The following is a 26,605-nucleotide window of genomic DNA, read 5'->3' on the forward strand; positions in this document are numbered from 1 at the left end:
GAGCAAAATCTTAAAAAAAAGAACCCCAATATGTGTTCTGAAAGTATGCCAGACTCATGATGTCTAAAAGAAAAGGCATAATCTTTACCTCGATGTGTTGGTGGTCCTCCAAGAGATGCTCTATTGTCTCTCTTTGCACCATGCAGTTCTCTTCCTGAAAAAAACCTTCGCAGACTTTTGTCTGCTTGGAGACTCCTACTCATCTTTCAAACACAGCTTATTCCATCACCTTTTCTGAGAAGCTTTTCTAACATTCTCTCCCCTATCTTGTCTTCTCCCAGCTCCGTCACCGTTACAGTTAGATACCTCCTTCTCTTTTTCTCCCTTCATAACCAGGGCAGGAGCAAAGACCTAACGACATAGAAAAATGTACCATACTTCTTACTTTATTTGGCTGCCACTTTTTCTAGGTTGAGTGCCTGAGGACAGAGATTTTTTCCTCTTCACCATCTGTGAATGTCAGTATCTTGCATAGTGTCTAGATGTTTAATGAACTGTAAAATGTTAGGAATGTTCTTTGAGGTCTTTCATTTCCTGAGAGTACATTTCCTTTTTTTCTTTAGTTAAAGTAGTGTAAGTCTGCATAAAATACCAAACAAATATATATACTAAACTTTAAATATTCTCTGATACTAAAAATTTGGGCTACTTTGTTTTTCAGAGATTGCTTTTTATAATTATAATTTATTACTCTTAAATATCTATATTACTGGAGCTTATACAAAATATTCTTTAAGAATATCCTGTTATATTATTGTATCCTGTTATATTATTGTAATCATTGTATTTTATAAATACTTATGTATTTTATAGAATAAAATTAAGCTATTAATATAAAAATCATCCCTTATCACTATAACATTGTTATAATTTCAACTCTCCTATCCATGTTTTTCTTTCATTTTATATGGATAAATTACACTAAAAGTTATTGAAACCAAACACCATAGACTGGAATTGGGAAGACTAGTTCAGCCAATAGCCAGTTCTATAATGTTAGCTAAGGCAGTTAACTTGACCAGATCTCATTTTCTTAATGTGCAAATAAGGCAAATAGACTAGATATTTCAAAGGTCCCTTCTAGGTCTCAAATTGTCTGATATGCTTTTTTTTTTCTAGAATTAAAAGATTTTTGTCGGTAGCACTGTTAGATGTCAAGAGTTATAGATGTTCAGTTACTCACAGCATTTTGAAGACGTATTTCTTTATGGAAGCATACTGCACTACAATTAGAATTTTAATGACTTGCTTTTAATAAAATATTTATTAGCTTTCTAGCATTGGTCATGAAGGATGTTTATTAATTTACAATAAAAAGCATTACAAATGCAATTACAAATTACTATTTAGAATAGCAATTAAAATGAAATTCCCTGTGGGAGGTGCCTGGTTGGCTCAGTTGTTAAGCATCTGCCTTCGGCTCAAGTCATGATCCCAGGGTCCTGGGATCGAGGCCCACATCAGGCTCCCTGCTCCATGGGAAGCCTGCTTCTCCCTGTCCCACCCAACCCTGCTTGTGTTCCCTCTCTCACTATGTCTCTCTCTGTCAAATAAATAAAATCTTCAAAAAAAAAAAAAAAAAAAAGAATTCCCACAGGGAATTTCTGAATTATAGGCAATAATATAGATGTGAATACATGTTTGCAGTATATATTACCTAAAGAAATATTTTCTTTGATTTAACTTCACTTTTTTATGTTAATATAAATATAAACCCGACATTTTTTTTTTTTTAAAGATTTTATTTATTTGACAGAGAGAGACAGCGAGAGCAGGAACACAAGCAGGGGGAGTGGGAGAGGGAGAAGCAGGCTTCCCGCCGAGCAGGGAGCCCGATGCGGGACTCGATCCCGGGACCCCAGGATCATGACCTGAGCCGAAGGCAGACGCTTAACGACTGAGCCCCCCAGGTGCCCTAAACCCAACATTTTAAAATAGCAAATTAAATAAATAATAAATTGAAATCACTCAGGGTGCCTGGGTGGCCCAGTCGGTTAAGCATCCAACTGTCGGTTTCAGCTCAGGTCAGGATCTCAGGGTTGTGAAATCAAGCGCTGCGTGGGGCTCTGCGCTCCAGAGGGAGTCTGCTTGAGATCCTCTCCCTCTGCCCCTTCCCTACTCATGCATGTGCATACTCTCTCTAAGATAAGTAAACAAATCTTTAAAAAATATAAAAATAAATTAAAATCACTCAAATCACTCAAACTAAAATTATTAAGACTTGATTTTTTTAGAGCAATTTTAGGTTTATAGCAAAACTGATAGGAAGGTGCAGAGATCTCTCATATACCTGCTGTGCCCCACACATGGATTATCTCCCCAGCTGTCAACATCCCCCACCAGAGTGGTACATTTGCTACAATTGATGAACTTTTATGTTGACATATCATAATCACCCAAAATCCAGTGTTCACCTTAGGGTTCATCTTGGTGTTGTACATTCTAAGGGTTTGGACAAATGTATAATGACAGGTATCTATCCTTATAGTATCATACAGAAGATTTTCACTGCCCTAAAATTCCTCTGTGCTCCACCTATTCATCTCTTCCCCTCCAACATGCTAGCAATTACTGATCTTTTTACTGTCTACATAATTATGCCTTTTCCAGAGTGTCACATAGTTGGAATCATATATTATGCAGCCTTTTCAGATTGGCTTCTTTCGCATAGTAATATGCATTTAAAGTTCCTCCATGTCTTTTCATGACTTGATGGTTCATTTCTTTTTAGTGCTGAATAATATTCCATTGTCTGGATATACCACAGTTTATCCATTAACCTGCTGAAGGACAACTTTTGGCAACTATGAATAAAGCTGCTATAAACATGAGTGTGCAAGTTTTTATGTGGACATAAATTTTCAACTCCTTTGGGTAAATACCAAGGAGCAAGATTGCTGGATTGTATGGTAACAGAATGTTTAGTCTTGTAAGAAACCACTAAATTGTCTTCCAAAGGGACTCTACCATTCTGCACTGCAACCAGCAATGGACACGAGTTCCTTTTGCTCCACCTCCACCAGCATTTAGTATTGTCAGTGTTCCAGGTTTGGGCCATTCTAGTAGGTGTGTAGTGGTATTTTGTTGTTTTAATTTGCATTTCCCTGATGACATGTGATGTGGAGCATCTTTTCATATGCTCGTTTGACATCTGTACATCTTCTTTGTTGAGGTGTCTGTAAAGGTCTGTTAAGCTCTTTAGCCCATTTTTTAATTGAGTTGTTTGTTTTCTTATCGTTGAGTTTTAACAGTTCTTTGTATATTTTGGATAGTAGTTCTTTATCAGATGTTTACAAATATTTTCTCCTGGTCTGTGGCTTGTTTTCTCATTCTCTTGACATTGTCTTTTGCAGAGCACAAGTGTTTAATTTTAATGCAGCAAGCTTATCCATTATTTCTTTTTATGAATCATGTCTTTAGTATTATATCTACAAAGGCATCACCACATCTAAGGTCATCTCAGTTTTCTCCTATGTTATCTCCTATGAGTTTTATAGTTTTGCACTTTACACTTAGGTCTGTAATCCATTTTGAGTTAATTTTTATGAAGGGTGTGAAGTCTGTATCTAGATTAATTTTTTTGTATGTGGATGTCCACTTACTCCATCATTTTTTGTAAAGATTGTTTTCTGTTTTTTTTACTCCCTCATATTTCCTTTGCTCTTTTATCAAAGATCAGTTGACTATATTTATGTGGGTCTATTTCTGGGATCTGTATTTTGTCCCATTGATTTATTGGTCTGTTCTTTTGCCAATACCACATTGCCTTGATTACTATAGTTTTATAATAGGTCTTGAAGTTCAGTAATATCAGCCCTCCAATTTTGTTCTTCTTCAATATTGTATTGGTTATTCAGGGTCTTTTACCTCTTTATATAAACTTTAAAATCTCCTCCTTCTCCTTCAATATTGTGTTGGCTATTTTGGGTTTTACCTCTTGATACAGACTTTAGAATCAGTTTGTCGATATTCACAAAATAATTGTCTGGGATTTGATTGGGATTGCATTGAATCTATAAATCAAGTTAGGAAGAATGCACGTCTTGAATCTTGACAATACTGAACATGGAATATCTCTCCACTTATTCAGTTTTTCTTTGATTTCATTCATCAGAATTTTGTGGTTTTGCTCATATAGATCTTATACATATTTTGTTAGATTTTTACCTAAGTTGAAATTATTCTTTGGGGGGGCTAATGTATATGATATTGTGTTTTTAATTTCAAATTCCCCTTGTTCATTTCTTGTATATATGAAAGTGATTGGCTTTTGTATATTAACATTTTAATCTTGCAACCTTGCTATAATTGCTTATTAGATCCAGGAGGTTTTTTTGTCAAATCTTTTGGATTTTCAACATAGACAGTCATATCATTTGCAAACAAAGACAGTTTTATTTCTTCATTGTCAATCTGTGTACCTTTTATTTCCTTTTCTTGTCTTACTGCACTAGCTAGAATTTCCATCATGATATTGAAAATGGTGGTGAGAGGCAACACCCTTGCCTTGCACTTAATTTTAGGGGGAAAGCTTTGAGTTTCTCAGCATAAGGATTAACATTAGCTATACGTTTTTTGTAGATATTCTTGTTGAGGAAGTTGAGGAAGTTCCCCCTCTAATTCTAATTTATGAGAGTTTTTATTATAAATGGGTGTTGGATTTTATCAAATGCTTTCCTTTATCTATTGATTTAATCATGTTTTTTTTTTCTTTTTAACCCATTGATGTGATAGATTACATTAATTGATTTTTGAATGTTGAACCAGCTTTAAAGACCTGTGGTAAATCCCATGTGGTCACGGTGTACAATTCTTTTTATACGTTATTGGATTCAGTTTTGCTAATATTTTGTTGAGGATTTTTTTTTTTTTTTTTGTCTCCATGAGTGATATTGGTCTGTATTTTTCTTTTCTTGTGTTATTTTTGTCTGTCTTTGGTATTAGGGTACTGTTGACCTTGTAGAATGAGTTAAGAAGTATTCCCCCACTTCTGTTTTCTGACAGATTGTAGAGGATTGGTAGAATTTCTTTCTTAAACGTTTGGTAGTGAACCCCTCTGGGCTTAGTACTGTCTGTGTTGGAAGGTTATCCATTATTGAATCAATTACTTTAACAGTTATAGGCCTATTCAGGTTGTCAGTTTCTTTTTGTGTGAATTTTGGCAAGTTGTGTTGTTCATATAATTGGTCCATGTCACCTAGGTTATCAAATTTGTGGGTATACAGTTGTTTATAGTATTCCTTTATTATCCTTTTAATGTTCACAGGATCTGTAGTGACGTCCTCACTTTCATTTCTAATATTAGTGGTTTGTGTCATCTTTTTTCCTTAGTTAGCCTGGCTAGAGGTTCATCAGTTTTATTGATCTTTTCGAAGAACCAGCTTTTTTTTTTTAAAGATTTTATTTAGAGAGAGAGAGAGCACGTGCATGCACACATGTGAGCGGGGAGGGGTAGAGGGGAAGGGAGGGAGAATCTCAAGCAGACTCCCCACTGAGTGCAGAGCCCAACATGGGGCTCCATCCCATGACTGTGAGATCATGACCTGAGCTGAAACCAAGAGTTGGATGCTTAGCCGCCTGAGCCATCCAGGTGCCCCAGAACCAGTTTGGTTTTGACGATTTTTCTCTACTGATTTTCTGTTTTCAGTTTCATTTATTTCTGCTCTAAATATTATGATTACTTTTTTCTGCTTACTTTGGATTTAATTTGCTTTTCTTTTTCTAGTTTCCTAAGGTAGAAACTTAGATTATTGATTTTAGATTTTTGTTTTCTAATATATTCATTCAATGCTTTTATAAATTTATCTTTAAGCACTACTTTCAGTGCATCCCACAAATTTTTATAAGTTGTTTTCATTTTCATTTAGTTCAAAATATTTTAAATTTATCTTGAGAGTTCTTATTTGACCCATGTGAATGTTGTTTAATGTTCAAGTATTCAGTCATTGTCCAGTTATCTTTCTGTTACTGGTTTCTAGTTTAATTCCATTGTGATCTGAGAGCAGATGTTATGTGATTTTCATTCTTTTAAATTTGTTTAGGGTGTTTTATGACCCAGAATTGGTCTGTCTTGGTGAATGTTCCATGTGAGCTTGAGAAGCATGTCTATTCTGCTATTGTTGGATGAAGTAATGTATAGATGTCCATTATATCCAGTTAATGGTGTTGTGTTCAACTTTATCCTTTACTGATTTTCTACCTGCTGAATCAGTCCATTTCTGATAGAGAAGTAATAAAGTTTTATTTCAATTGGAAATGTATGGTTTATTTAATAAATAATGCTGATAATTAACCATCTTCCTGAAAGAAAACAGACCTTTTGCCTATGACATATAAAAGTAAGCTTCAGGTAGATTATAAGTATTTAAATAAAAAATATCAATTTTAGAAAAAAATAGAAAAATATTTGTATAAACATGTGGTAGGATGGCCTTACCTAAGGCAAGCAAGAAAACCCAAAGCTGTAAGGAATTTTTATTTTATTTATTTATTTTAAAGATTTTTTTTTTTTTTTTTTTTTTTTTTTTTTTTTTTTTAAAGATTTTATTTATTTATTTGAGAGAGAGAGAATGAGAGACAGAGAGCATGAGAGGGAAGAGGGCACAGGGAGAAGCAGACCCCCCGCTGAGCAGGGAGCCCGATGTGGGACTCGATCCCGGGACTCCAGGATCACGACCTGAGCCGAAGGCAGTCGCTTAACCAACTGAGCCACCCAGGCGCCCTATTTTAAAGATTTTTTAATATTTAAATAAAAAATAGCAATTTTAGAAAAAAATAGAAAAATATTTGTATAAACATGTGGTAGGATAGCCTTACCTAAGGCAAGCGAGAAAACCCAAAGCCGTAAGGAATTTTTATTTTGTTATTTATTTTTTTTAAAGATTTCTTTTTTTTTTTTTACAGAGAGAGAGACAGCGAGAGAAGGAACACAAGCAGGTGGAGTGGGAGAGGGAGAAGCAGGCTTTCTACCGAGTAGAGAGCCTGACATGGGGCTCGATCCCAGGACCCTAGGATCATGACCTGAGCCGAAGGCAGATGCTTAATGACTGAGCCACCCAGGTGCCCCGCCATAAGGAATTTTTAAAAAATTTGTCAGTGTATGCCCTAAACAAGAATCAAACAACATTTCTTTTTTTTTTGAAGAAAAGGTATTTGTAATACAAATGACAAAGGGTTAATTCCTCACTGTAAATAGCCCAACAAATTAATAAAATAAATAAAATCTAATAGAAAAATAGGTAAATGTTATGAAAGGCAAATCATTGAAGTATAAATTCAAATGCCCCATAAGCATATGAGAGGATGTTCAACTTTATTGATATTTGGGAAAGTGCAAATTAACACAACAGTAAGACCATATTTTTCATCCGTGAGAAAATTAAAAGAGGTGAGGATATAGGTAAGTTTTTGCTCTCATGTCTTGCTGGTGGGAATTTGAATTGATGATTTTTGGAAAATGATCAGGCAAACTGTAGTCCAACTAATATATATATATATATAAAACCTTCAGCCCATGTTCCTTCCTTTGCCAGTGTATCCCATAGATACAAAAGCACATGTGTATAAGAATATCTATTACAGTGTTACCTGTAGTGACAAGCAACTTCCGTATCTATCTGTAGGAGAATGATTAAATAAATGGTGATCTCTCTATGGCAGAGCTTTAAAAATATAAAGCGTATGTAGCTATCAAGAAGAAAGATAGATGTATACCTATTAACACAGACGGATGACCATGCTATATAGCTAAGTTAGAGAAGCTGAATAATGAGTATAGTATGATTCCAGTTTATGTTTAAAAAATGACAACTAAAACCCCTACATATAAGTATATATTTATACAAGCATGGAGAAAGTTATAGAAGAATACAAATTATAAATAACGTTACAAATACAAATAACATTAGTTTCTTCAGGAAGGCAGAATGGGAAAAGGAAGGATTATTACCTTTTTCTTTATCCAGCTTTAGATTCTTTTACTTCTTTAATAGTCACATATCAGTTTGTGATTTTAAATTTATTTGATTTTTTAAAAGAGGCATACGTCTAAACTTACCAGCTTTTCCACTCTAATGTTTGCTAGAAAACATTAAAGTATAATACTAGGCTCTTTGTCAGTTGTCAAGGATTGGTATTTGAATTAGGTACTGTTCCTATCTTTAAGAATGTTCTTTTATGGGGCGCCTGGGTGGCTCAGTCGTTAAGCGTCTGTCTTTGGCTCAGGTCATGATCCTAGGGTCCTGGGATCGAGCCCCCCACATCGGGCTCTCTGCTCAGCAGGAAGCCTGCTTCTCCCTCTCCCTCTCCCCCTGCTTGTGTTCCTGCTCTCACTATCTGTCTCTCTGTCAAATAAATAAATAAAATCTTAAAAAAAAAAAAAAGAATGTTCTTTTATTCTAGTGAGAGAAATGGATTCAATAGATACAATGGAAGTTAAAATAATTTTGCCTTAGTTAAGAAATCAAAACATCATAAATAAGAGCAAAGTAAGGCTTTTTTATTAAAATTAAAATGACTAAAAATAGCCAGTAAATCTCCAGATTATCTTTAGGCAAAGAGCACTTTGACCCAAACCAGAGAACTGTGCATTAAGCATCTTTCCAGATTAAGAAATCGTATTTCAGGGGCGCCTGGGTGGCTCAGTTGGTTAAGCCACTGCCTTCAGCTCAGGTCATGATCCTGGAGTCCCGGGATCGAGTCCCGCATCGGGCTCCCTGCTCAGCGGGGAGCCTGCTTCGCCCTCTGACCCTCCCCCCTCTCATGCTCTCTCTCTCTATCTCATTCTCTCTCTCAAATAAATAAATAAAATCTTTAAAAAAAAAAAAAGAAATCGTATTTCAGGAAACATAGAGTCGGACACCATCCTGCCAAGGCAGCTGCTCACAACAGATATTCTTTGTCCCACATGACCCTTCCCCTCACCTCTTCCTTGTCTGAGGCAGTGTCTTCAGAAAGAGTCTTACAGATTGGTGTGTACCAGGGGAGCCAAGCAGTGTTTGCAGATGGGCAGAAGCCAGGGCTGAAAGTGCCTGGAAGATGTTTGGAGGCATTGGGAGGAACACAAGGGCCAGCTAAAGCAATGAGATGATATTTCCATCTGTCTTTAAGACAACTATTATCCCCTTGATCCTTACCTTCATTCTATTTTTCGAATGCCTGACCAACTATTAACCTGATGCTTAACTGGATTATAGTCTCAAATCCCTCCTCCCTCTTTCCTTCCCTCTTTCCCTATTTTTCCTTTTTCCTTTTTTCTCTCCTTTCCATCTCCCCTCTTTATCTTCTATGTCTTACTCTCTATTAAATTAAACATTAGCCTAATCTTTTCACTATGTACCATTAATCAGATTTTATGGTGTTATGGGACCATATTCTAATATTAAAAAAACCTGACTTCTTCATATGCTCTGTTGCCGGAGTCCAGCTCCAGCCGGGGTGGGTCTCTCGTAGGAAAGGACGGCGTCGGCGAATGAGGAGACACAGACACAGGGTCAGGGTGCAAGCATCTCCTCCTGACAGCCTCGGAGGAACTTTATTTATATGTTAGGATATTTTTGTTTTTCCAAATCTTAGATCATTTTCTGGATTACAGCCATAGCCTTCTTTCATTTTTCCTTTGTAATGATTAACATGACCTTTATTGATTTCTGCTTATTGGCTTTCGCTAAAATAAAAAACAGTACGCAAAGAGAAAGGTGCTAGACAGAGCGTGACCGTCTTGTTATTTTGTTCTATAGAAACTAATTCTTCGTGGAATTAGTTTCATTATGATTGCTTAGATAGGCGTAACTAAGATGAGTAGTCACTTTATCATGAAACCCCAGAAATATTCCCACAATTATAAAGATTGCCATAAATAAAATGAAAAAGAATAGCAGGAGCCAGCCCAGAAATATTCCCACAATTATAAAGATTGCCATAAACAAAATGAGAGAGAATAGCAGGAGCCAGCTGTGGAGTCTCCTGTTTTCAGGATCGTCCCCCATACTTGGACTTTGTCAAACAGCATGAGTAGCTTGACTCGCACCACTATGTGATTGCTTTTACTAGCTGGGATGATTTAGGATCTTTAACCTTTTTATTTTATAATAATTTAGATATTAGAAAAGCATATAGAGTAGTCCTTCTGGGTTTTTGCGTAGGTTCTAGGGCCTGGTTTCCTGGGATCAAATCTTACTACCTTTGTGGCCTTGGACAGCAAGTTGCTTTTTTCTCTGGATCTGTTTCTCAAATATAATTGGGAATAATAATCACTGAGCTATTTTATTTTGTTGGTATGGGATTAAATGAGTTAACCCATGTATGGGTTAATAAAACAGTTTCTGGCATCTAATAATTAATAAATATTATTGTATTTGCTATTAAAGTTAAATAATGGTTAATCAGTTTAGCAAACGTTGATTGAATACCCACCAGGTGCCCAGATCTTATCCTAAGTGATGGGATTAGGTATGTTCATTGAGTATCTACTATTGGCCAGGCATGGAGAATATAGAAGTGAATAAAATGAAGTCCTCTTGGTGTTTATGATAGTATTAATGATTATTATTTATTAAAATTTGAGGCTGACTTTATAAATCTGATTGACCTTTAATTTTGTTTGCTTGTTTTACTTTTAAATCTAGGATATCTTATATTATGAGCAGCTTAAGACCAATGTGATACAACATGACCTTTTGGTGGACAGTCTAATCTATAAAGTAAGTGAAGGTGTACATAGTTTTTTCATTTCAGTAATATCATTAAACAATTATTGTGAGTCTTTAACATACAGGACCTGTGCTTTGTATGATAATACATGTTAACCTTGAAAAATAATTGTAAGTGATCTTTGTACTTGTAAAGGTAAGGTTCATTTTCAAAATTTGTAGTCTCCAGTCAATATTATCCTCCTTCTCTTTGAAGCTGTCCTCATGATTCTTTCCTGATACTCCCATTTTTGATTAAAAGAATGATAAACATTTCCACACAAACCGAATAAAAATGCAACTGAAAGAAAAATCAGACTATATTTTTGAGAGTCAAAATCAGACTAATATTTTTATCTTATTTATCTCATGATTCTTTAGGGCCTACTTGCTTATTCTCTTGTATTGAATTCGTTTTTATTTTTAATTTTTTGTAGTTTTAGACATCTGGTCAAGCACATCTCAAGGTTTATGATAGGGATACGTTGAGTTTTTGTCTCCAGGCATCTGATATTGAGTTGGGAGTTGAGATGTAGATAGTATAAGCATGATATAGGATATGTCTGATTCTGGATTAATAATTGGGCTATTTAAAAGACTTGGATTTTTAATTTAGGACTTGTAAGATAGAGAAGAAGGGCATATTATTTCAGGCCTCAGAAATGGGAGAGAGAAAATTACAGGTTGAGGACCTGAAGATTTTTATGGGTGGAACGTGACCAAGGTTAATAACAACAACACCTGGCATTTAATGACTGTCTACCATGTGCCATACAGTGTTCCAAACTCTTCACATAGATTGTCCTTAATCCTGAAAACTACCTTAAGAGTATCAGATACCAGCATTTAGGTATCATTTATAGATAAATGCATCTTTTTTTTCCTGGGAAAAAGCCTTACATTCAGTAAAATCATACATTAAAGATAATAGAGCTTATGGGAAAAATAGCATTGGGGTAGCTTTTGCAACTTTGTAACCAGAGCATGAACAAAAACAATTATTGATAGTTTGGAAGATGAATTGGACAGCCAGCAGGCTGCTCCTGCAGGAGCTATTAAAAATACAAATATAATGAAGTAGAAATGCTAACAGAATGCAGGTGGGAGTGGTAACACTGGATCCCTGGGGCTGCTGTTAAGGTGGGCACAAGAGGAAGCACCTAGGAGATGTGTGGGCCAGGGGTGTGCCTGTCTGGAGAGGGAGCTCCTCATATGGTCATTTGTTTTTAATTTTCTTGAAATGCAATTATAAGGGCTCATGCCTGTGCAGCAGCTGAGCTGAAGGCATTTTTCCTTTCTTGCTGAAGGTTGTAATTCTACTCTTGCCATTTTGGCACCCCTATTAAAAGAAAAGTTGCATGTGAACCAACACAATTTCCATGTTATAACAGATATCGTTCCCTTACCCCCCAGCCACATATTGACATGTGTTATAGCAAAATAGGAAGTACTATTGTTTTACCATTTTACAGATGAGGGAACTGAAGTAAAGAAAGATTAGAGAAATTAGTTAAATTCACATATTAAGTAGCAAAGTCAAGATTTGAATGTAGATAACTTCACAACCATACTTTTTAAATCACTATTCACTACAGGAATCAAAGTCTTGACTCTCTCAGAAGTTTTACATAGGTTTGGATCACAGGTACTATTTATTGTTAACTGAGGTCAAACAGTTGTGCTCAGGGGATTATTTTAGCACTAGCGTTAAGAGATCTTTTGAGCTTTCATGCCTTTCAACCATTTTTCTATTCAAATGAAGAAGACTCACAAGGGAAGTTCAGAAAGTCAGGGAGGGCTAGCATGAGAATTCTCTTTGCTGCCAAGATGAATTTCAGTTTGAATCAGTAAAGGAAGAGGTAAACAGTTTGTATCTGAAAAATTAAATGTAAGTTTTAGTAGAATCAATCCTGACAGTCCACAGCTTGAATATTTTTAGGAAGATACCTGTCTCTGGTTGTTCCTGATTTGTGTGTGTTGAGCTTCGCTGATCTTTTTGGAGCAACTCCAAATGTTATTAAAGTCAGCTTTGGAGAGAATGGGCATTTAAAAAAATTATTTGAAGTTTCATTACAGCTCCCTATGGCAAAGACTAATTTTTAATTTAACTGAAAATAAAGTAAAATTATGTTAGTGGTTGAAGGAATGGATGGAACAAGGCAATATTAAATTTAGAACATCACCAAACCCTCCCTAAGCCAAATTATTCAATGTTTTCTCTGGACTGTATTTTTTTCCCACAAAGTTGCCTTGTATCCACACTTTCTACAGTTTTGCACCACTTACTATGACCTGACAGTTTATACCAGTGTTTCTCAACCTTTTCTTCATTATTAGCTTGCTGAAGAGAAAAATTAATTTTTCTCTAATATAAAAAAATTAAATACCAAAGAGTAAGATTTGGGGGCCTATAAACCATTGTAATATGTGAAATTTTTTGGCCTTGGAGAACTAATTCTCACCCCCTTAGAGGTAATATCATCTCTATTGAGAATGCACGATCTCTGCTTCTACCCATATTGTCTTCTGACTTGGAAGACTGACCCCTTTCTTTTCTCTTAATTTGTGTCTTTAAGTTTTTCTAGACTTAGCACATATTCACTACCTCCAGAGTCATCCATAATTCATTTCATCCTCCCTTGATTGCTACTATACTCAACGGCTTGTTTGAAATTCATAGATTGAGCAATATTATCTTGGATTTCTTTAATATTTCTTTATAATTGTTCCCATATTTCTGTGGTGAGATTGTAGACTTCTTGAAGATAAACAGTTGTTTGTGGGGTAATATGCAATGACTTGCAAATGAATAATCACAATGGTGTGGAAGATGTTTGGTATTTCAAGGGAATGGCAAGAATGTGAACTTGAACAGTAGAGGATGATTTTGGAACAGTAATTTGGGGCCAGCTTGCTATGGTTTCTTCTGGATCTTATGATTGCATCTGCTTTTCCAACTTTAAAACACTTAAATATTAGATTAAAAGAAGATAAAAATTAAAATAAATAATAAGGAATTACTAACGGAACCTAAAAAGTTGTGGGCAATTTGAGGTCCAGTAATGTATATATATTATTAGTCAAGTAAATTTATAGCAGTGATGAAATCTAATTGAGACATTTCTAATCATACATAAGTAAAATCATTACAGTGTTATTTCTAAATAATGCATTTATGTCGTAATACTATAGACATATTCCTTTAGGTTCTTTTCAGTACTCTCTACCTTTAATTATAGGATGTGAAGTTGACAGCAAGCAATGATGATTATTATTTTGTATTTGAAGATTATTTATATCAGGTAAGTTGAAAAATCAAAACATATAATGTTCTTGTTTTAAGTGCTCTAATTCATTATACTTTAGGAGATATCTCTGTTTTTAACTGAATCCTCCTGAAATCTAAACCATGTTTGTTTTTTATCAAATATTCTAAGTTTAGAATAAGGTTAACTTTTGTTCTTACGTGGAATTGGGTGGGAGAATAAGAGTTCTCAAATGAGTGTTTGGACTGTTTCTTTTGGTCATATTTGCTATGACTAGGAGAGGTACAGGCACGGATTCTTAAATTGGGTGTTAAATACATACTTAAGCCATCCCAAGATGTTTAGAAAAAGCATTTTACATGACACTTTTCTATTAAAAGTATTGAATAAATAATTAAATGTTTTGAAATCAGTTTGAGGTGTCTTGATTATTCTTTGATCATTTCATATGCTGATGTTGTAGATGTTTGGGTCCTTACCTAAGTCTTCTTTGTATCTACTAAAATTAAAACATCTTGTCATAAATAGAAAATGTGTAATTTATATAGAATTGCCTAGATGATATTCTTTTTTAAAAGATCACACATATATATTAATAATTTTATTTTGAGTGTCAATATAAATGTCATGGTGAAAATATCTACTTTCCACGTAGTAATTTCAGCTTGAGTAAATAGAAATCAGTTCCAGTTGTTTGGATTAACAGATTTCTGTTGGTAATAGTGGTAGTAGTATGCATCTGTTTAAGAAAAAGAGTTAAAAAAGAATCTCTCAAAGTTTAATTATTCATTCAAAGCACTGAAATCCAAAGACTTTATTGATAAAATTAAATTTGAAATAACCCTAGAAACAAATTTAAGAGGATTTTAATGATTTCACATATGTGATTAATTTTTTATTTTAAAAAATAGTAAGGATTTAAAATTCCATTTTTAATGTAAAGTCAGTTATTAATTAAAATTTAGAAAATACAAAAATCTGAAAGTTTATTTACTTATGTCACCAGTATGTATACCCCAGTGTCTAATTGTTAGTAATCAGTAAAATTCTGAATATATGGGTAAAGTTAACATTTCATTTATATATTAATGTTATTTTACTGATGACCTCTAAACTTAAGAAAATTGAGTGGATATTAGCACTTTTGGAATGGTAGCATAGAACCATCCCCAGCAGAAAACTGGTGAAAAATTATTTTAAAAACAAAAATATTTTAAGTATCTGAAAATGGTCCTAAGGTCATACATCAAATCAGAAAAAAAAAAAAAAAATTATTCAAGAGAAGCTACTAAATCCCCAGTAAGAACAGTCTGTGGCACTTGAGCCAAGACACACTCTCTCCTTCCCCTCACCCTGAGATCAACAAGACAGAAGCTTCAGTTCATCTGAGTGTGACCAAGAAGATGGGGTTCCCTTTCCCTTTAACTTCCAGTCAAGGGCTACACTAGCTCCATAGAAGGTGTAGGTAGCCAGTATTTCTCATATCCTTTAGCTCCTTGTTGCAGATGCTAAATTCCAGAATATTGCTGCCAAGAAGTCAGAAGCTCCCTTCTTCCACCTGCCCTCCACTCATAGGGTAGGCCTCTGCCCCATATGCTCTACCTGCTCTCAATAGGCTGAGAATACTGGGGCCCCACTTCCCTCACCCCAGTTTGCTCATAGGGTGGCAGTTCCTCACTGGGAGAGGCAAGCTGAGAACACCAGAAGTTTACTGTCCCCAACCAATGTCCTCAGAAATCAGAAGTGGGCCACAGTCCTACTCCTAGCTCCAGAGCAGCGACTCAGAGATTTTGTCCAGGGACATAAGAAAAGCGACCAATGAAGCTGTCCACAAAGAACTGACTTTAAATGGAATGTGGGAAGTTCAAGTTTAATGGGTTTCTCTAAAACAATGGAGATTTTAATGATAGGCAATTAAGAGGAGACAATTAGCTTCATGAGAGTAATGAGCTAAAACTACAAGCCACCTAGTTTACCAGAGAGACCAGAGAAGGAGACAGCTGGGAAGAGCCTTGCCTGGGTAGTAACAAATTTCAAAGACTGGCCTCAAAAATGACCTCTGTGAAGGATTCAAAATTTGATTGTATCCGACTGTGGTACAATTTATACCTGAGAATGTTGTTGAAAACAGTAGAGCAATCACCTGGCAGTTAGTGGAGCCGAACATCTGGTTGTGATATGGGGGGGGGGGGTGCAGAAAGCTTAGCAGAGAGGTCAGAGAGAGAGACGATTACAGAGAGCCCTGCTAAAACTTGTGTCATCGAGGAGTGACTGTACCCGCAAGGCTGCATCCTCTGACACACATCAGAGGCTTCACACTGTGAGAGAAAGGAACCTCGGTAAAATATTTCAACCAAGTCAGCAAACAAATAAGCAGACTCATGTTTGATGGAGTCTCATTTATTTTTGCTTTTGTTCCTTGTGCTTTTGGCATCATATCCAAGAAATCACTGCCAAGACCAATGTCAAGGAAATTTTCTTGATGTTTTCTTCTAGGAGTTTTATGGATCAGGTCTTAAATTTAAGTCTTTAATCCATTTTAAGTTTACTTTTGTGAGCGATGTGAAATAGGGGTCTAATTCCATTCTTCTGTATGTGAATATCCGGTTTTCCCCACACCATTTATTGACGTACTATCCTTTCTGTATTGAGTATTCCTGGCTCCCTTGTCAAATATGAGTTGACTATATATGCAGGGGTTTATTTCTGTGCTCTTGATTCTGTTCCATTGATCTCTTGTGTCTGTTTTTATGCCAGTACCATAAGGTTTTGATTACTGTAGCTTTGAAGTGTAGTTTGAAATCAGGAAGTGTAATGCCTCCACTTTGTTGTTCTTTCTCAAGACTGCTGTAGCTATTCAGGGTCCTTCATGTGTTTATACAAGTTTTAGGATCGGTTTTTCTGTTTCTGTGAAAAATGCCATTGGAATTTTGATAGGGATTGCATTGAATCTGTAGATGGCTTTTGGTAATATCGACATTTCAACAATATTATTTCTTCTGATCCATGAACACGGAGATTTTTTTCCATTTGTGTCTTCTTCAGTTTCTTTCATCAAAGTCTTATACTTATCAGTGTAGATCGTTCACCTCCTTGGGTAAATTTATTCCTTAGTATTTTATTCTTTTGGATGTTATTGTGGATGGAATTATTGGGTGTTTTTTTTAAGCTGTTTTGTTATTAATGTATAGAAATGCAACTGTTGGGCGCCTGGGTGGCTCAGTCGGTTAAGTGTCTGCCTTCAGCTCAGGTCATGATCTCAGGGTCCTGGGATTGAGCCCTGTGTTGGGCTCCCTGCTCAGCGGGGAGTCTGCTTTTCCCCCTCCCTCTGCCACTCTCTCATGCTCTCTCTCTGTCTCTCAAATAAATAAATATCTTTAAAAAAAAAAAAAGAAATGCAACTGTCTTCTGATGTTGGTTTTACATCCTGCAACTTTACTGAATTGGTTGATTAGTTAGTTCTAGCAGCTTTTTGGTGGAGTCTTTAGGATTTTTATGTATATAAGTTCATATTGATGCAGGTGGGTCAGGTCTGAGGACTCAGAGGGGGTCCCACTGGACCAGCCTAGAGGGTCCTTGGCTTCACACAGGATGGAAGTCAAACATGAGCCAGCAGGAGGTGAAAGCAGAGTTTATTGAAGGTATAGAGAGCAGATACAGATGGAGTATCTGGGTGACTCAGAAAGGAAAAGAGGGAGTCTTTGCTTGGGGTCTGAGGTTTTTATTGATGATTGTGGTCTGGTGCATGTGTCTTCTCAGGCATCCAGGAACCGATCAGAATGAAGACAGGGTCCAGGTGTCCATCATAAGTCACTTATTCCCTGGAGCCCGGGGGTCTTGGCATCAAGGTGTTTAGTGACAGTGGTCTATAATGTGCACATAATGGCCTCACCTGGTCATTCCTTAGATGGTATCTGTTGTGCTAGAAGACTCCAAAGAAATCATTAAGTCCTCATCCCTTATGAGGAGGACATACATTAAGGTATGTATAGGGCAGGGGTGCAGGTCCTAGCAAGAATAGAAGCCAGAAAAAGAAGCAAAGGAGGAAAAAAAAAAGCCAAACCTTTTTTTTTTTTTTCTCATGGGGTCCCCTTCGATTTCCCTGTCTCATTCCCTGCTATGGGATTTTCATTCTCGTATTCTTAAGGGGTGTTGAAGGGCGAAGGTCTCATCTTCTGTAGCTTCTTCAGGCTGAAAGGGATTGTAGACCCTGCCTATTGGAACGCATAAAAATCCCAATTAAATGAAGGGCCCCTACTTGTAGATTGTCAAAGATGTTCATGAGGCCTCATCCTTAAAATAGAACGCCTCCTAGAGAATATCCGTTCTGATAATTTTTCTGACATATTTATGCAGAACATGCAACAACAATAGCTCCCACAGCAAAGAAAAAGCCCTAGCAGAACTATTGCTACTACTAGTAAAAGAAGTTTTTTCCACCAAGACCATCCATTTCCACTAAACCAGGAATAAATCCAATCATTGAGGGAACTAGAGGAGTCAGACATTGCTTCAATTTGGTTGTGCATGTCTGATAAAAGTTTAGATACATTAGCTGAGTTATCTGGGATATATACACAACATTCAGTCTTAATGATAGCACAGGTTCCTCCTTGAGCTGCTGTTATTATGTCTAAGGCCATCCTATTTTGTAATACAGCCTTTCTCATTAATGCAACTTCAGAATTTAACAGGCTGAGTGCATGCATAGTATCATTAAGGGCGTGTCTGGTATAGTTTGTGAGGGCCTCTATGTGCCAGATTATGTCTTCTATTCCCAGTTGGGGCAGGAAAATACCTAACAGGTGATCATACCAGTGGAAGACTGACCGTGTCCAGCGATGGAGTAGATGGGGGTAATTTGCAGGCATAGATAATTTTTTACGCAATCTCCCTTGTATCCAGGGAAAACCCAGGGTACAACGCCCTATCCATCCAGGGGGTAGCCAAGGCCACAAATTTGTGCCACATAGCCATTGAGTTCCATTGGGTGCTAACCATCTGATGCCTGGTCGTCTTATCCAATCAGTAGCAAACCAGTCAGTTGATTGTAAAACAATGATATGGGTACAAGCTCCTGGGGAGAGCCATCCTAATTCACGGGTGCTATTAGGCCAGGCATCATAGGTATGATTTCTTTGCTCCCAACATAAAAGAGCTTTCTGGTTTAATTGGCCTATGGTAGGAGTAAGCCACATAAATTCATCCCATACTTGAAAATAACCATCCTCGGTATATCTCATATTATTGGGCTTAGTTGTTCCCCACAATGCTTTCTTATTTTCAGTCTTAGAGTTGGCATATTCAGTCATGATTTTGGCAGTCTGGGGGTAGGAAAAAGGTCTTTTATGGCCTGGAGAATTCCAGGTAATATTTACCATAGGCCAACAAGAAACATTGCTGTTAGTGATAGAGATGTCCCTATATATGCTTGTATTTGGCTGGAAAACCATATCTTTTACATATTGGTGTAAGTAATGCCAGTCTGTGCCTTGTAAAGGAGAAACCCACCACGGGAGGCCTGAGGTGCTGGATAAAGGGAGGAGGCCACAAATCCAGCAGGAACTTTTCTGTAAACTGTCAGCGTAGTGTTGAGCCCATTGCAAAAATAAATTGGGGCCAGTAGCTTGTCCTAGAGATAGGTAAGGAAAGAGTAAATTTAGAAAAGTGAAAGACTTTAAAAGCGCCATCGAGCCTTACTTATTGGTCCTTCAGAGCAGCAACTTTAGTCTTTTCCTCAGGTTCGCAGGCATGGGTGGATGCTGGGAGCTCCAGGTAGACACTGCAGCAGGTATTTTCTTGAAAAGATAGGTTTAATTCGTTGACAGGCTCACAGGCATATGTGTCCCCTTCTTCCCTTGGCGGTGGTATCAAAGTTGGCTCCTGCAGAGACTCAGGAGAGATAGGTTTGATTCTGGACAAGTGAACCCAGCTCAAGAGACCTTTAAGTTTTACTGCTGTGGGGGTGCTGAGTAAAAGCTGATAGGGCCCTTTCCCACCTTGGTTCAAGCTGATCTTCTGGTGACCCCCTTTTCCATGTTTTTAATGGTCTCTTGCTCCCTGATGGCATGGGCACAGACTGCTTGTCTTCAGCGGGGTTTGGAAGTACTTTCTTTCCATACTTTTGGAGAGACTAGTGCTTTACCCAGACTAGGAATGTATTTTAAAATTTGATCGGTTTCCTCAGCAAACCATAAAGTTGCAGTGAGAAAACGTCATATTTTCCATATGTCATTTCAAAGGGGTTCAATTTAAGACTCCCCTTTGGAGCCACTCTTATTCTGAGTAAAGCAATCAGCAACAGCTTATACCATGTTTCATGAGTTTCTCGACAGAGTTTTGCCAAAGTTCGTTTAAAGATGTGGTTCATTTTGTCCACTTTTCCTGAAGATTGAGGCCTCCATGAGAGATGAAGTTGATAGCAGATCCCTAGGGTCCCTGATAATTGTGTTATTTTAGCAGCGAAAGAGGGTCCATTATCACTTTGCAGACTCCAGAGAAGTCCAAACCTAGGTATGACTTCCTTTAATAAGATCTTAGAAACCTCTAAAGCCCTGTCTGTTCTAATAGGGAAGGCCTCTACCTACCCTGTCAATGTATCCACATAAACCAGCAGATACTTCTATCCCAGAGAGGGTGGCATTTGAGTGAAGTCAGTTGGCCAGTCTTCCCCATGGTAAGTGCCTCTATATTGAACTGGCTTAATTAAGAGGGGAGGCATAGGATGGGACCCTGGGTCATTTCTGACACAAATCTCACATGCCCTGGCAACTTCTCTTAGAGTTTTGGCTAGATTCTTTCCTCTGAATACTTGGTGCAATAGATTTTCCATAGTGTCTCTACCAAAGTGAGTGGAGTCATGTATTTGCTTAATTATTTTCTTTTTTTTTTTCATTTTAAACAAGAAGTTTATTTAAACAACAAGACACTTGAAAGGAAAACAATCTAGGATTCATTTCTTTTAGAGTAATTTATCCCCACTTAAAGACAGATCATCTTACATGTAATGGCTACATACAAAAAAGTTAAAAAATTGTCCTTGGTTTTACAATGATAAATGAAAAACATTAAAATTCTCCAGTCAAACAAGGTATGCAAAGATTTTTATGTTGTTCTTTTTTTGTTAAACCGTGAAAGCAAAACAACTTGCTGGAATATAAAGGTAAGAGCCGACTGAGCATGCCACAAATGGAAAGAGGGGATATTCTCACAGAACCAGTATTTTCCCCTATCCCATCTCCATTTGATGTCAATCAAAACATACCATTGGCCATTTAGTTAAAAAAAAAAAAAAGGGCAATTGTGCTTGTGCACATATATAGTTACTTTATGTCCACCAAGGGAAGGGGGGAGGGGAAAATGAAAGACAAGGGAAGGGGGGAGGGGAAAATGAAAGAACAGAGAAAACTCTACTGCAGTAGTCAGGGTGTGGTGGGACCAGATTGTGGTGTTCTACCTGAGAATGTCTTCCTGATGTGGAGGAACAGAGTCCTGGAGTGAAGCAGCGAGTTCCCTCTCTAGCAGACGCCTCCTGTCTGCTGCTGGAACACATCAATTACATCTTCATCCTGCATCTCCAGCAGCGCCGGCGTGTCCGTTTCCTTGATCGGGTGCCCGTCAAATCGGAACCTGACCTGCGTCATGGACAGACCCTGTCGTTCACAGTAGGCTTTCATCAGTTTACTAAGTAGTGTATGCCTCTTAATCTTAAAGTACACCAGAGAACCATCCTGCCCCGCCACCTTCAAATGAATATGATTGTTGTTCTCAGCCGTGACTTCTTCCTTGGGCTTTTCCTCCGCCATGGCGAGCACTGGAGTCTCCTCTGCTGCCGCTTCACCAGAGAGGTGCCAGGTCCACACCGAGCGAGCACACAAGCAGCCCCAGGAGTGGCAGAAGAAGGCTCAGTTATTTTCCATTGCAATGCCTTGGGGAGTACATATTTGTTATTTAATATATACCATCTCAGTCGATTTCAGATCCCTTTTGTAAGGCCCACTGAGCCTCAGAGGGAGTATAGTTTGGGCTTCTTTCTTGCAGAGGACCTTCTGGAAGCTAAAACCTGTCTAGCAAGCTCTTTCTTCCTTGCTGTCGCTTTTGCTATTCTATCCGCAAAATCGTTTCCTTTACTCCTTATTGTTTGGTCTCTTTGGTGTCCTTTACAGTGTACAACTGGCTCCTCCCAAGGAAGCTGTACAGCCTCTTTGTACATGTTAAATTATGTACTTATGTTAAAGTACATAATAATGTTAAATTATGTTTAATAATAATAATGTTAAAATTTTCCCTTTATGTTTCATAGGGGAGCTGTTTGAATTTGGTAGTACCCCTTTCCAGATGGCTGCATGGGCATGAAATATTAAGAAGCCATATTTAGAATCAGGATATATATTTAACTTTAACCCTTTACCTAGTTGTAGTGCTCAGGTTAAAGCAATCAGTTCGGCCCTTTGTGCTGAAGTATGGGGAGGGAAAGCTTGTGCCTCAGTTACCTCCTGTAGGCTGACAATAGCATATCCGATTTTTCTGGTTCCCTCATGCATAAAGCTACTTCCGTCTGTAAACCATTCGGCCTCTGGATTGGGCAAAGGTTTGTCCTTTAAATCGGGCCTCCTTGAATACACTTATTTTTCAGTGTCCACACAGGAGTGGATTAGAAGCTCCTGCTTGCCTTCATCAGGTAATAGAGGAGCTGGGTTTAAGCCTCCACACACCTGAAGGGTTAGTTACATCAGGGGTATCAAGGAGGAGGGCTTGATACCTCAGTAATCTCTCTCCTGTTAAGCATTCGTGCCCTTTGACTTCTAAAACCCCTTGGACTTGATGTGGGATCATGACATCCAGATGTTTTCCTAGAGTAAATATGCTAGCTACTCCAACTAGGTGGGTAGTCACAACACTGCTGGTAAACATCCTGGCCATCCTTCTGCTACCAGATCTAATTGTTTGGAGAAAGAAGCTACTGGGCTAGGAACAGGTTTGAGTTTTTGAGTTGGGACACACAAGGCTATTCCTGTCCTTTCTCAGACATATGAGGTGAAGGATTTTTTCCAGGTTTGGGAGCCCCAAGACAGGAGCAGTGCTCAGTTTTTCTTTCATACCTTTGAAGTCTTGGTGGCAATCATCATTCCATTCCAGGGGTTCTAAATCACTTCCTTGTAATGCTTTATAAAAGAGTTTGGCCATAAGGCTAAACCCTGGAATCCAAATGCAACAAAAGCCTAGCATGCTTAAGAAGGTTCTTAACTGCCTTGTTGTTTGTGGTACTAAAATATTCAGTGTGGATGATTTTCTGTCCTGGGCCAGTGTCCGTGCCTCTGGAGTGAGGACATAGCCCAGGTATTGAACCTTCTCCTTAGAAGTCTGGGTTTTCTGCGGAGATACTCTGTATCCCCATTGTCCTAAAAAGTTAAGGGTGAGGGTTGTATTTTCATCAGAATCCTCTTTTGTAGGGCTGGCAATCAATATATCACCCATATATTGAAGTAAAGTTCCATTAATCTGTTGTAACCCCCCCCCCTTCCATTTTTAAAGCATTCCCAAACAAATATGGGCTGTCTCTGAATCCCTGAGACAGCACCGTCCTGGTCAGCTGGGGGATCTCACAAGTATCAGGGTCAGTCCATTCAAAAGCAAAAAGATATGGGGAGTCAGGGTGTTCCGGTATGCAGAAGAAAGCATCCTTTAAGTCTAATACCATAAACCAATTTGCATCTGTAGGAACTTGTGTCAGTATAGCATAAGTGTTAGGGACTATAGGATGAATAGGGATCACTGCCTCATTCATTGCGCTTAAATCCTGGATAAAGCAGTACTCCCCATTTGGCTTCTTAACTGGTAGAATGGGGATATTGCAGGGTCACTTACAAGGGGTTAATAATCCATATTTCAAAAACTTCTTAATTAGAGGCTGAATACCTTCTTGGGTCTCTGGTCTTTTCCAAGAATATTCTACACGTGGTCTTAGGGAGATAACAATGGATGAAATATTATTGGCTCTCCCAGGAACCTCTGTTTCCCATACATTGGGCATTATTCTGATTGTAATATGGGACGGTATACTGTCTGGCACATAAATATTATTTCCCACTTGCATGTCTAGGCCCATTACCATTATAAACTTTGTTTTCTCTACATTTGGGTCTGTCAGTCCTATGTTTGTGGCTTAGGAAGTAAGTTGCTCCCAGTAAGGGTGTAGGGCATTCAGGTAACAGGAGAAAGCTGTGTGAAAGCAAGAGACAGCCCATGTCACAAGCTACTGGACAAGTCAGTTGTCTCACCTGTGCCCATCCATCTATTCCAGTAACTGTACAAGAGTGCTGGGATAGAAGCCCATTAGGCTGAGTCAGGACAGAGTAAGTGGCTCCTGTGTCCAATGCAAATTCAGTATCCTTACTTGCCCCATCAGAGATTGCCTGAGGCTCTTGGTTATGTTGAGATGTCCAGGAGGAGCCATAGGGAGAGCTCGGGCCCCTTCAGGCCTCTGTAACTTTGGCCAGCAAAGCTTTTGGGGCTGGACCCACCTTCCTTCTGAGGTGGGGACAATCCTTTTTCCAGTGGCTGTCCGTCTCACTGAAGGCACATTGATTGGGACCCCCAGCCTTTTGTGAGCCAGGCTTTGCCAGAGTCCAGCCTTGTAGGTTTCTACACATGGGGATCCTGGAGTGGTGAGTTCCCCATTGCTGTGGCCAAAAGTGGGGCATGGCATTTATTTTGGACAAACATGTCCATCTTCTCTGCCCTGTCTCTATTATTAAAAACAGCAAAAGCCATATCCAACAATTGGTTCATAGGAGTTCAGGGCCCACCAGTTGCCTTCTGTCATTTTCCCCTGACACCTGCTGCAGATTGCAGGATAAAATGCACAGCCAATAGTGATGGCCCTTCTGGAGAATTGGGGTCTGTACTGGTATACTTCTGGAAAGCCTCCATCAGAGACCCTCCAAAGAGAGCTGGGTTTTCACCCTTTCTTTGAGTTTCTTCCTTTACTTTATCGAATTAACTGGCTTAACTATGCATGGTCTCATTCCCTCCTCTACAGTGCAGCAATGAAACAGTAAGATCTGTAGGTTTCCCCCAAGTCAGATCAAACATCAAAATCAGTTCCAGGATGTCAAGTGCCTCCCTGATTTAGGAACTCAGGCCACGCAAACTTTACATTGTCCTTTGGGGTCCTGATATAGGGCCCTAAAGGGTAACACAGAAGGCACTTCATTCCATTTCCCTTCCCTATAAATCAAGCTGTAAAATGGTATTGTAATTCAAACTCCCATTTGCAGGCCAGTTTCTTGGTCCCCCAAGTGATAGTGGGGCCAGGCCTCATTACAATAGAATATTAGCTTCTTCTTTTTCAACTTCTCCAGCATAAATTGTGCCTAATTATATAACAAACAAATGGGAATCCATGGGAATGCTCACTCTTGCCCCCATTTAGGACCATAAGCAAGGAGTCAGATTGGGGCAAAGATTCTAGGATGATATTGTTTAGAATGCAAGAGATCTAAGGCAGAGGAGAGAGTCATTGGCTACAGTGGCCCCAGCCAAATGAATCAGATCAAAGTCATGGAGTTTCCTAGAAACCAAAAGGAAAGATAATCTCTTAAGGATAGGGAAGCCTGCTAATGCTGAATACTATGGTCAGACAATATAATTCCTCAATGACTGGGTGAACAGTTTAAAGGGCCAAAAAGGCGAAAATTCAGAGGGGTAGAAATAGGTGTAGAGGAGTGATAGGGTCTGGCATAGTGAGCAAAAGGGTGCAAAAGATTCCAACTTGCCACATTTCTCCCTCATCTAACAAGATGCCGTGTGTCTCATCCCTATACGCCAAAAACCCATTGCAACTGGGGGCACCAGGACCACTCTTTATTCTAAGAGTTTTGGTCCTCGACAAGATTGGCCACCAATCCCCAGCATTATTCCAATGTCCCAGAATTGCCGTGAGGAGACAGCCACTTGGCAGTGGAAAGGAGAGAGAGAGAGAGAGAGAGAGAGAGAGAGAGAAGTCCAGACTCTATTCTAGGGAAAGCATGTGGTAGATCGAATGTGCTACTTATGGGGAGAACCAGGGGGCCTATCTTCCCCCCTTATCTGTCTGTTTGTCCCAGCGGCAGTCTAAAACCACCATGGGGGCTCACAGCACTGGATGATCAGTCCTTCTGTGTGCATCCCTGGGTAAGCCAAAAATTAATTACCATGGTTGGGGGGAAGTTTTTCTATGGGACCACACCTGTCTCAAATCATCTCTGATACTTCCCTTGGTCCTTAGTTGCCTCAGAGCACCTTTCAGCGGGAAGGAACAAGTATCCCTTTTCTTCGGAGCTGAGTGACTCAGTCTCTCATGACAACTAACAGCCTTGAAGTTGTCTGGAAGCCAGAGTAAAAAGAGTTTCAGAGCACAGAGAGAATGGGGAGTAAGAAGAGCAGGTTCACAGACAAGTTTTGCCAGTTTCTCTTCCTCCCTGGAGAATGGAGGAAGAAAACAGAGAAGCACAGAGACAAAAATTACATCAGCATTAAACCAGCTCTGTTTCCCAGAGGAGGAACTTACCAGTTCCCGAAAGCCAAGTTGTGCTTCGCAGACTCAATCTGGGGATGCCAATGTTCCTCTGTGGGTCCCTTTGGTCGCCAAGATGATGTGGGCAAGCTGGG

At 38.4% G+C, this 26,605-nt stretch overlaps 1 protein-coding gene and 1 pseudogene across 4 annotated transcripts in view; one reads left to right on the top strand and one right to left on the bottom strand.

The window, feature by feature from the left end:
* TBC1D19 (TBC1 domain family member 19) overlaps positions 1-26,605 on the top strand; it is a 159,694-nt gene that overhangs the window by 81,712 nt on the left and 51,377 nt on the right. For 2 of the 4 annotated variants that reach the window (XM_036099857.2, XM_036099860.2), the window contains 2 exons: positions 10,626-10,700; positions 13,928-13,990. The exons of 1 other annotated variant lie outside the window; for it this stretch is intronic. In XM_036099857.2, coding sequence (XP_035955750.1) covers positions 10,626-10,700; positions 13,928-13,990 — 138 coding nt within the window. The remainder of the gene's footprint in view (positions 1-10,625; positions 10,701-13,927; positions 13,991-26,605) is intronic. One more of the 4 variants, XM_078068474.1, reaches the window with a different exon arrangement.
* On the bottom strand, positions 21,472-21,759 carry LOC118540603 (small ubiquitin-related modifier 2 pseudogene; annotated as a pseudogene).

This window comes from Halichoerus grypus, chromosome 3 (assembly GCF_964656455.1).
Source record: "Halichoerus grypus chromosome 3, mHalGry1.hap1.1, whole genome shotgun sequence".
Taxonomy (NCBI): domain Eukaryota; kingdom Metazoa; phylum Chordata; class Mammalia; order Carnivora; family Phocidae; genus Halichoerus; species Halichoerus grypus.